The sequence below is a fragment of the Nannospalax galili genome, unplaced genomic scaffold, assembly GCF_000622305.1.
Source record: "Nannospalax galili isolate Female #2095 unplaced genomic scaffold, S.galili_v1.0 scaffold235, whole genome shotgun sequence".
NCBI lineage: Eukaryota > Metazoa > Chordata > Mammalia > Rodentia > Spalacidae > Nannospalax > Nannospalax galili.
Window position 1 is genome coordinate 3,132,854 of NW_008338118.1, and position 12,490 is coordinate 3,145,343.

The 12,490-nt window shown below is 37.0% G+C and overlaps 1 protein-coding gene across 2 annotated transcripts in view; it reads left to right on the forward strand.

Moving 5' to 3' along the window:
* The window catches only part of Parp8 (poly(ADP-ribose) polymerase family member 8), a 203,452-nt gene that overhangs the window by 113,668 nt on the left and 77,294 nt on the right, over positions 1-12,490 (forward strand). For both annotated transcript variants that reach the window (XM_008832936.3, XM_017798109.2), the window contains exons 7-8: positions 179-256; positions 1,784-1,878. In XM_008832936.3, the coding sequence (XP_008831158.1) occupies positions 179-256; positions 1,784-1,878 (173 nt within the window). The remainder of the gene's footprint in view (positions 1-178; positions 257-1,783; positions 1,879-12,490) is intronic.

Sequence of the window (12,490 nt, forward strand, 5' to 3'; positions counted from 1 at the left end):
AAAGAAAAAAGAAAAAAAAAAGAGCTAAATACATCTGTACAGCTGTCTCTTACTACTTTTGTTTTGAAGTTGTATTGTACTAAGGAGAAACATAACTTTCTGTTATGGCTACTTTCTACTTTATTTTCCAAAGAATGTAATGGAGTTTGGTCACTGGAACTGTCCTTATTGTTTTAAGGAGTCAAGGCAGAATAGCACTGTGGAAGAAGACTCTGAAGGTGACAATGATTCTGAAGAATTTTACTATGGAGGACAGGTAAGTAAACCTGTGCCCTGGTATCCAGTCTTGGAGTTCTCCTGGTCATACTTGTGTTAGCGGAAGAGCCCTAGAAGTTGTTCACTGTCCAATAGTAAGTAGAAAATCTGAATAACTTGTTTCTTGTTTTTCTATGTATTTTCAGAAATTAAGATTGTTTTTGCAAATCTCTTGATTGAAGTAATTCATTTACATTGAAGTTGCCTTAGTTAATGATAGAGATGTTGTACATTACATTGATTGTGATTATCTTTTGGACTTTCACATTAATTGCTTTCTTTATTGTTAATGTTGTGGCTAGCATGCAAGGAAATGGCTTCCACTGTGACACTGCCATACAGTGTTTTCTCTTATCATTCTCCTTGCCCACTGTCTCCTCTTCCACTTCCCTAACCGTGTTACCACCCTTCTTTCCTCTTGAAGTCCCTCATTAATTTCACATCCTACATACCCTGCCCACCACAAATCTAGATTTCACCTATGAGTGAAAACTGTCTTTCTAACAGACACAATAAATAGTTGTTATTTTTATTTAAATTTTTGTTTTTTGACACTTTGATACATGAGGACTGTATTTACATCATTTCTATTCCTCCCTCTTCAATGTCTCCTGTGCACAACCCACCCTTTCTACTCTTTCTATAACTATTACTGTCACACACACACACGCACACACACACACATGCACACACACACACACACACACACACACACACACAACCTACTGAGCCCATTCAGCATTCGTCTTATGTACATGTGTTTAGGGCTGACCAAAGAAGAAATGTTTTTAAATGATGCACCTCTAAATAAATCATAGATTCTTAGTTTTAGATGGAAGATGATTAACTTTTATAAATTTTTATTGTTTCTTATTATTGAGCAACCTTATTACTTAGTTTTATTTATCATTTTGAAAAATTAATATGAGGAAATGTCACTATTTAAATATGTGCAAATAACTTGGTTAATGTATGTGCTTTATAGCTTGTGTATTATGACGGAGGTGTAATATGATAACCTTAGAGACAAAGTTAGTACAGAAGGGAATTCAAGTAACTCTATTTAGAACAAAACATCAGTAGTTGTTAACTTAGACATAAGCAAGGCAGTAGAAGCATGGGCATAATAAAACCAGGCTTCCCTCTAAAGAGTAACTGTCTAACTGTTGGGTAGCTTTCTAAGAAAATGATTCTCTAACCAATAAAGCATTTTAACATTATGCAGGAAGTTCTTCCCAGCTTGATTTTTGTTTATATCACTCACTTATAGAGGGGAACTTGGTGCTTTTTCTTCTGTTCTAGATTTTCATTCTAAAAGTTTTCCAGAATAGTTACCGGACATTCACTTCTTCTTAGCATTCACTTTTTTTTTTTTTTTTTTGTATCAAAGTATTCTCATTTAAACTTTTAAACATGATGAATTTGCCTAGCAGTTTGGCAGCCTAGGAACATTTTGCAGATGCTGTTGAAGGGAAGGCTGTCTGTGTTTACTGTTCCTCCTCACCATTTTGGCTCACCCCTGTCGCAGGTGAGCTATGATGGGGAACTGCACAAGCACCCTCAGCTGGAAGCTGACCTGTCAGCTGTGAGAGAGCTTTACGGACCACATGCAGTTTCTCTCAGGTAAGTAAATGCCTTCCTGAATGAAAAATAAAACTGTTTGGTAAGCCGTTGACATTTTCCTTTGGGGTAACTTAAATGAAAAAAAAAATCTGTGATCAATTATATTTGGAAGTGTTTGAGAGATTCTATTATGTTTCTACTGATACAAAGTGGTGTATTTATGACTGCTTTTTACATATTGTTTAAACATTATATTGATTGCATTAAATAAATCATTTTATTTTAGAGAGTTAGTTTTAAAAAGTAGTATCCTTGAAAAGTGTAATTAGCTGGGCATGGTGGCACATACTTTTAATCGCAGCACTTGGGAGGCATTCTGTGAAGTTGAGGACAGCTTGGTCTATGGAGGGAGTTCCAGGCCAGCTGGGGCTACAGGGAGACCCTGTCTCAAAAAACAAAACAAAACAAAAAACCAATAAAAAGTATAACTATAGGTATGGCAGCACACACTTGTAATCCTAGCACTTGGGAAGCTGAGACAGGAGGACTGTCAGTTTGAGGCCAGGCTGGACTATATAGGAAGCTCTTTTCTAAAAAAATGTTTCCTAATTACTTACTCAGTGACACAGAACTTCTGGTGCATAAGTCACATTGTGATATGGCACCTTAAAAAAACAAACAAAAAAAACAAACAAAAAAGCTCATTGTATACCCTAGGGGATAAAGGGAAAGAAGGAACTCAAGAGAGGTAGGACCATAGGAGAAGAGTATTAGTAAGGGGAAAGGGGGGAAATGGGGACACCTTAAGTGGGAAAACCATGATGGAGGGGTGAGACAATGTGAGAGATAAACAATGCCTAGCTAGTTTTGAAAACCAGAGAGAACCATATTACTCCTACAACCTACTGACAAAGTATACATAGCAAATCAAGAAATACATGTCTAGGTAAAGTTTATCTGAGAACAATTCTTCTTTGCCCAAGATTTTCTACATGACACACAGTAATTAAAAATACCAGACTGGTGGAACTAGCCTTCTTGGGTGTTTAACAGACATACTTTGAGGTCTATAATAATTTGGTCAGAGGGACATAAAGAACAGTTTATACTTTCCTTTTGGGTGTTTAAGGCCATACAAGGGACTATGAGATGTCTCAAAATGTCCTGTAATTGGTGGATCACTTGTCCTCTTGATCAAGAAGGCCGAGGAGACCCCACCAGATGGACTTGAACCAGTGTCCAGTCTATAAAGAGGAGGGTCAACACAGAGGAATCATTTCCTCCATGCTTCCAAGCAAAGCCAACCATGGTCGAGTTCCACATAGGTGGAACTGGTAAAAGAACCGAAGCCCATGTGACCCCTGAGGAACAGATCCTCAAATGACATTAAGAGTAAAAATAAATCAGTTTTATCTGGACTAACTGTATGGCCTTAAACACCCAAAAGGAAAGTATAACCAAAGATTAAATGGGCCAACATAATTTCATAAGAGTCCATATGTATAGCTAAAGGCTACATAACAAGCAACAATGCCAGACAAACGATACTTTCTTTTGAGTTGATGGCCAGGGTGGCCAAAGGGATTCCCAGATAGTAACCCAGCATAGAACTGGGAAAATGAACAGCAGACCCCAATCTTATCCAAAGGAATATAGACAACTGATTACCGCTAGATGCAGAACAGCTGACCCTCCTAAATCAAAGACCTCTAGATAGGCTGACTAGATTCACCAGAAGGGCAAGTAGTGGGGAATGGCTGGGGGTGCCAACAACACAGCAGACATATTAGAGTATATGGGATATCAGCAGGGATATCAGAGTATAAGGGCTCTAGTGGGGGGAGGGAGGCTATGGGAGGGCACTACCTGGGATGTGGGTGCCTAAATCAATCAATCAATCAATCAATCAATCAATCAATCAATAATTCTTCAAAGCATAAAAAATTGCTCCTTAATAATTAGTAGATGTGAAAAACATTACCTTTGAAATCTACGTAATGACTTTATATCCATGCTCAGATGCCAAGGGGCTCTGAAAGTAACTGACTGTGACTAGTAATAATCAGATATATAGAGATTAGAAACACATGTGTATCATAGTGTCAACTGTATTAAAAATGAATTTTTCTGTATGACACTGTACTTTAACAATGAAATGGAGATCTTTTTAAAGTTTAAAACTTTATTTAATTTTATGTCTTATAGGGGTTATACGGAGTACAATATTGTATAACTGTATCAATTCAACGGTAAACCTAAAAATTTACAGTCAGTTTTGAAAGAGATGCATCTTAGCTCTGGAAATTGTTACTGAGTATGTTAATGCAGTTTTATGAAATGCTTCTTCTAATTATATGGTTATTAAATAAATAAGGGCTCAGTAGTTAAGAGCAGTGGCTGTTCTTGGAGGGGACCCAGATCCAGTTCCCAGCACCCACGTGATAGCTAATAACCATCTGTAACTCCAGTTCCAAGGGATTCGACACCCTCTTCTCACCTCTTTAGGTATTGCATGCATGCACAGACATATTTAGTACATGCAGGCAAAATGCTCATACACATAAAAATAAAAATAAATAAAAATTTAAAACACTTAAATGTGCACTTGTTTGAATCATATCATATTTTATTCTGTAATTTCCCAATATTTAATGATATATTTCCCAACTGCTTTTTATTCTATTAGTCTGGTGGGACCATCCCCCATCTTTATTTACTTTCTTTTTCCTCTCTCATGTATGGAAAAGCCATTTCTGTTCTTAGTCTGGCCTCTAGGAATCAGGTCTGCTTTTTTTAGAGTCTCATTCTTTACCTACAGTGTAGTCTTTAAGTTTCCATGGATTCTAGACTCCTTTCAGAGCCTCACATCAATTCTAGCCCCATTGATCCAAACCACCCAGTGGGGCCAGGCTTCCCTGGAACTTAGAACACTTGCACAAGTAGCCTGCTTGTCAAGGATTGCTCCTTGCAGGTCCCATTGGGAAGTTCAGCATCGCTCAGCTCAGGTCTCCCCAAATCTCCAATGCAGATGCCTCATTTCATGTTGTTTGCCCAGCATTGCTGTATTGGTTGTACGTCTCATGTATTTTTATTATTTGTTTGCTCCTCCCCTAGACTAAGTTCTGTGATTGTTGAGGCAGTGCCTTTTTGCTTATTTGTTTTATTTTGCTGTGGTTTGTTTTTCAATAGTTACTCTGGAATTTAATATAACATGGGGCATACATAAAATACAAGATTCATTGTGGATTCTTAACTGTTTCCCATGGGACCATCTGAAAAAAATGATACATTTATCTAGTTGTTAGTTAAAACCCATCCATGTTTTATTAAAGTGAACAAATATTTTCATTTGAGAAGTGAACACAACTTATCTTACAGTTGCCAAATACTTCATTTAGATTTCAGAAATAGTAACTCAGTGCCACCTCTAACCTAAATAAGGATTTTTGACCCCAGGTTCTGACTTCCACTTTTGGAGGTACATTAGGCCATATCTGAGCAGACCGATAGGATTATATTTAGAAAAGCAAGTTTTAGAGACTTTAAAACTTTGGCCACACAACTGTGATAATTTCACAGTCTGTGCTGTGGCTCCAGATTAAAAGCTACGCATATTAAATGCTATTAAACTGAGCGTATCAGGACAGTGGAGGCGCTATTAGTAAATTATCCAAAACTATGTTTTTTTGTTCCTGTAGTAATTGAAACCTTAAAATGGTAAATTTTAAGTGTAAAAATCTCCTGAATAAACAGGCTATGAACTATAATTTTCATGATACAACAAGAATTCAACTCCTTTTCATTCATATTTTTTGCTTAGAAGAGTGCCTTAGTATCTATCCATAACTTGTATTGTTAAAAAATTCTAAAATATATTCCCAACATTTTCTGAAATCATTATCATGTGACTATAAAAATTTTTTTCTTTACTAAGTAATTATTTAGAACCTATGGTGAATGCTGTTAGTATTTACTGTTATAATAACTTTCTTTTAATAATATTATTGATAATTATGATCTGATGAAATTACATGAATGTTTAGAATTTCAATCAAATGAGATCTCCACAGCCATAAATGGTTTGCATTTTTTCTCCCCTTGGCTATTCACTTACAACAGTTTTGATTCAGCTTATATCTTAATATAAGCCATTATTCTTGCCTTGTCTAGATGTTTTTTTTCTAGCTACAGAAAGTGATTGCTGAATAAATAATCTCCTAGAGGTGTCATGATGTGAAAGTGAATCACAGCAAACTTGTTTGATTTACTGAAAGTAAATAAAAATGAATTTGCAGTTTCTTCTGCAGTCCTGGGTCAGACACACTGGGAAATAGGTAGTTAGTTACAAGGTCTTAGGATGTTCCTGGCAGAGTTCTAAGTCTTTTGAAAGCAGACTGTTCTAATTAGCTGTTCTTTTACTTAATTGAGGCATATAAGAACTTAATGGAGTTTGAAGAACAAAAGTACCTTAATATATGCACAATAGGCTATTTGGTATCTTTTTTTTTTTTTTATGTGACATCTAATGAGAAAGGCAGCTACCAACATCTGAGTTCTTTATAAGAGAACGAAATAACTAATGCCTAGAATGAAGCAAATCCCTTCTTTATGCAGGGGAAATGCAAATATAGAAAAAAGTAATCTTACTAAAATTAGTTATGCCAGCTCAATTTGCCCTTACATCCCAAGCCAAAATAGTGGCTGTATTGAACCACAAGGATAAATATTGATGATGGTTCTGATGTGCAGTCTTTTAATGGGAGGTTAGTTTCCTGCAGGATAAATAACTTGTGGTCCTTCTAATGTATTTTATCTTGAATCATGCAGTAGCATGCATTAGTGTGCATTTCTTGTTATGAATGTAGTCCTAAAGAAAATAATGTTATTTGAAAATAATCTGAGGTGAGTAATTTTAGAAATGCGGCGAATCACAAGGCAGAAAGAGTTTTCATTCCCTTAGGAAGAAATGGACTTTGTAATTTCTCTGTGAAATGTAAAACTTTCCAGATATCCATGTTTCCCAGATAACACACCCTTTACTTATGATCATGTTGTCTTTCATTTTAAAACTGACATTGTTGGACTGGAGAGGTGGTTCAGTTGTGAAGAGCACTGGCTGCTCTTGTAGAGGACCCTGATTCAGTTCCCAGCACCCACATGGCAGCTAACAACTGTTTGTAAGTCCAGTTTCAAGAATTTCAGCAGCCTCTCCTGGCCTCTGCATGAATGTGGTGTATTTACATACATGCAGGCAAGACACTCAAACACAAAAAAATAAAAGCACCAAAAATCTATGCCTGACATAGGCTGGATGCTCCCAACTGTAGCAGTTGCATTTTGATCACCTTCCACGAATGGACCATTGGGTTGAGACCTTTCTGTAATGATGTTTGGAGAACACGAGTATTCAGAGGTATGGCCTACCTAGACCAACATTATAATTACCTGAACAAATAAAATCCTGACTCTTAAGTTTAGTTTTTAAAAGAGGGTCTGAACCTGGAGGACACTTGTTCCTTTAGAGATCTCTCAGAACTATTAGTCTTCTGGAACTGTGCTGATGAAATATTTGCTAGAACTCCATCCCTAGAACTGTGTCCCAATTCCACCCCCATGCATGATTTTATTCAAAATGGTTTCTCCTGCTTTAACTGGGGAAGTACAAGCTTGGCTTCACCTGGATCTTAGCAGACCGTTTCCTCCCTGGTTCTAGAATATCTTATTCATCTGAGATCACGTGTCTTTCCCTACGTCCACTGTATTCAGTGGAGTTCTGTATGTGCTGCCTTTCAGCACTTTGATATGTTAGTTCTCAAGCATACCCACCTTCATTCATCCTTTCATTATCTTTTGGAGTGGAGTAACAAATTGAAGTTGCCTAGGAAAATGAGATTGGGTGCCAGCATCACAAAACATAAGAGCACATGGTTTGGGTAGGGTTAAGTAAAAGTTCACATTATGTCCATTAATAGAAGTCATTCTGACAAAAGGCTTTTTGATTATTGAAAGAATAAACATGTCACACTGTACCAATGCAACAAACCATTGTTTCTGAAAGAAAAGAAAAAATTAATAAAGAAATAAATGGAGGGGCTGGAGAGATGGCTCAGTAGTTAAGAACACTGACTGTTTTTGCAGAAGACCTGGGTTCAGATCCCAGCACCAACATGGCAGCTAACAACTGTCTGTGACTCCAGTTCCAGGGGATCTGATAGATCTTCTGCCCTCTGTGGGCATTGCACGACATGGGTGCACTCACCTGCATGCATGCAATACAGGCATACACATAAAATGAAATTAAATTAAATTAAAAAAAAGAAATAAATGGGAAAAAAAACCCTCAACATAAATCAGGATGGTCTACTTTAAGTTCTGGGGACCTCAGATTTCCATTTACACCACCCCTGGGAGCTGCTTCTTGATCTTTGGCTGCTTCCTCTCTGGTCATATGGTTGGGATTGTGCTTGCTGCCACCTTTAATACTTGACATGGACATACAACTCGTTCTGGCCAATGTATCCTGTGCACATGTGCTAAGAATAAGTTTCCATGTTTCCTGGACTCTGTCACCCTCAGCAGCTCAGTGTTGACTGTGACCTGCTCCTGTCCTTCAGCAGCACCATGTGGAGTGAGATGTCAGTCCTTTTTTGTATTAAGCCACTGAGATTTTGAGGATGCTTCTTCACACTATTAATGAGCCTACACTGAAGTCTATCATTCAGCAAAGGAAGATCTTGGTCTGGACATCTGTAGCATCCTGTCTAACATATTTATTCTCTGAGCTCTGCTGCAATGAGGGATACAGAAATAGTCTGTCACTGAAATCAGGGAAGAGATGGGAGGAGGGGTGGAGTGGGAAGAAACCAAATTAGGAGTGTTTCCCAAAGGCACACAAACACAGTCCAGATGCAAGCTTCAGTTGCTCAGGTCCTGGGCACCCACCTCTGCTCTCAAAGTTAGGATTATCTTCAAGCAAAACCAAGAGTTTTTAAGCTAACCACAAAATTGTTACAAACGTGTATTCTACGGTCTTCTTATGCACTATTATTTTGTTGTCTAAAAGATCATATTCCTCCCTTACCTACACTGAATTTTTAAAGTCTTCTCAGCCTGTTATCTTTTAGAGATATTTGGAGCCGTGTTACATATAATCTTAGAAAAGCTTAAATGTTGCCAAGTTTCCTTCTGGATTACTGAGTTTGCATATTTCTTGGCTCATTCACAAACATCTCTCCCACACTGGGCAAAAACACATACTGAGTAGGCATGCAGAGATAGACATGCAAGCTGTTGAGTTTCAGATGTCACGGGAAGATGTGTGTTTCTTCATAAATATCTTCTCAAAATATAACTGCCCAATGGTTGAAAGCAGAAATAATTAAATTGCAAATAATATTTATTCTCAAGAATCTGTGGTAGAATTGTATGTATAAATCTGTAGTTTATGAGAGTAAGAAAAATTTAGATATCTGAAATATTTATATATGAAGCATAATCACAGACAATTTTGATTGTTTTAATTATAACTTACTATATTACAGTCTAATTAATAAGATGATATTTTACTGAGGAAGGAGACCAAGTGTAGCATAATATTCAATATAATGTACATATTCAATATACATTACTATATATTTGAATGTTCATGAGAATTTCTCAGTTCCATTAAAAATAGGAAATGGAATTGCCAAGAATTCTGTCTTCACAAATGCATGATTACTGACAAAAACGTTTAATACTTTCTTAATTCTAGAGATTAAATTCCGAGTTTTGGGTATGCTAGACAAGCATTCTGCCTTTGAACTCATGTAGCTCAGATAGTTCTTGAACTCCTCATCTGCCTACCTCTACCTTCCAGATACCTAGGTTGCAGGTGTGCACCTCTGTGCACGGCAAGTGCATGTGTTCTTGAATAATCTGCATCACCTGTATGTTTCCAATAATAACATGATTCAAGATACCTAGACTTAAAGAATAACTTACCAGGAACCGAGGTCACACTAGGTATGAATCGAGGACACATTAGGTGTCAGAAAGGGGCATTCATACAGCAGTTCTTCTCAGACTTGGCATTCCAGAGTAAAGCAGCTATATCAGGTCGTTTCTGTGTTGTTTCCCTCACCTGAAAACTGAGAAAAAAGTGATTCAATTTAAATTTGGTTTGATCTTTTCATGATGAATAGAGGCAGTGCACAAAATCATTTTGTCATGAACCTAATCCTGCATTCAGAACACTGCCACAAGGTAAGCTGCATTCATACATCAAGTGCTTGTCTTGATTCTGCATTTCTGTCCCTGAGATCTTGGGCCATGGAAAGTAATTCAGAAACAGAAGGGATCCTGATAATTGGGTCACTGCATCTGGACAAACTATAATCATGCTTTGTGCCTCATAGTGGGAAACACAAGATTACTGAGCATATATAAAAAGGGCATCACCACAAAATGAATTTGAATATATGCAGCACTGTTTTTGAACACTTTGAAGTGTGGCATCAAAACAAGAACCAACATAACCATTTCCAGATGTATACCTGGAGACTCCAGTTAGTTGCAAATCTTTGGAGCCTCTGCCACCTTAAAGATTTGTACTGGTGCTCTTTCATGTGAAGAATAGTGTGTGTAAGCCTTTGTTTCCCCTTCTTTAATAATATTTTAGGGCCCGGAGAGATGACTCTGTGGTTAACAGCACTGACTACTCTTGCAGAGGACCCAGGTTCAGTTACTAGCACCCACATGGTGGCTATCAGCTATCTGTAACATTAGTTCCAGAGCATCGAACACCCTCTTCTAGCCTCCATGGCATTGCATGCATGATCCATTTACATACATACAGACAAAACACTCGTACATATAAAATAAAAATTTTTTAAAAATAAATTCAGTGTTAGAAGTAGGGAGGAAACTAACTTTTAATCAAAGAATGTTTTAAGAAATAATATACAGAATATTAATACTTTAAAGCCCACAATTAATGGTTTTAAACTATACATGCCAAGTCTTATCACACCTTTATGGTAAATTCTGTTGACATTGTCTGAAAGCCACTTACAGAAAAACAATTGTGGATGAGGTTTTTACCTTTTTCTTTGCCTCTTAACCAAAGTCTTGCCAATGTAAGTAAGCTCCCACTTACTCAGTAAAATTCTTAAATGATAGAGAAAGAAAATATCTGGTGATGATGAGGAGGTAAGAAGTGGCAACTTTGGTAAATTGCTGATGTGATTGTAAGTCATTGCAACCCTTTAAAATAATAGCGAAGCAGTATACTGAGAGCCCCAAGGAAATCATTACATGTATTTGACCTCATAATTCTACAAATTACTATTATGAGAAGATAGTACACAGAGATTTTTTTCCTCCCAAGGATCTTTTTTGGCAGTATTGTATCATACAATTGTATTTCTATAATACATACAGCCATTTAAATGTATGGTTTTGAAGAACAAAATAACCCCCACCACTAATCATAGAAGAAGAGAGAGAACAGAACAAAAACTTTCACATACCAGGTATGAACAAGATTAGAATGAGATAGAAGCAAAAATAATGATCTCTGGCCAGGTGTGGTGACTCATGCCTGGAATCCTGGCACTTAAGAGGCTGAGTCAGGAGGATCATGAGTTGAAAGTGAATCTGGGCTACATAGTAAGGTCATCTCTCAAGAAGACTATTATCTGAGGGGACTATTAAGAAGGTTTTTGGGGTACATTTTTTAGTTTCTCACACATGATATAATCATATGATCTATCGGGGGTTAAGTATATGTTTTTAAAATGTGTAACTTTTTGTGAAATGAATTTTAAATATACACTGTGTTTACTATATAAACATTTTTTCAGGCCAGTGAGATGGAAAACATATCTTTACTTAAGGAGATTACCAAAAAAAAAGCATGAAAACTAAGATGATGAAAGAAAAATAGAAATGTAGGGGCTGGAGAGACAGCTCAGTGGTTAAGAGCACTGGCTGCTTTTGCAGAGGACCTGGGTTCAGTTCCCAGCACCCACATGTTGGCTAAAAGCTATCCATAACTCGAGTTCCAACAGATCCCATGCTTTCTTTTAGCCTTTGTGGACACTGTACACACGAGCACACTTACATACACACAGGCAAAACACTCATACACATAAAATAAAAATTAAAATTAAAAAAAGAAAAATAGAAATGAGACACTCAAAAAGTAGAAAGAAAAAATAGTAGAAAGAATGTTTATTTTTATAATTTAAATACATTTTACTTATTTATTGTGTGCATGTCGGGGTAGGGGGAGAGCACTCATGCCAGGCTCCAGTGCTTAGGTCAAATGACAACTTGCAAGAATTGATTCTTTTCCTCTATCATATGAGTCCTAGGGCTTCAACTCAGGCTTTGAAGCCTGATGGCAAGTGCCTTTATCCACCTATTGATTCTTCTTGCCTGCCCAAGCAAAAGTTTTTGACATCAACATGGTGTGGTTGTTTGAGTATTGCCTTATTATTCGCTATTCAGTTGACTTGTTTGCAGTGTCTGCTTTTCATGTGTTGATCCAGGTATGGTTTGCATCCATTCCTTGTGATTTTCTCAGGGTTAATGCCTGTTAGTACATGGGGTCATTATCAAGGTGTCTTCTCCCCTTGAGACTTCTTTTGAAGATGTTCTAACAGCTCATAGCTGCCTTGATCATATATAT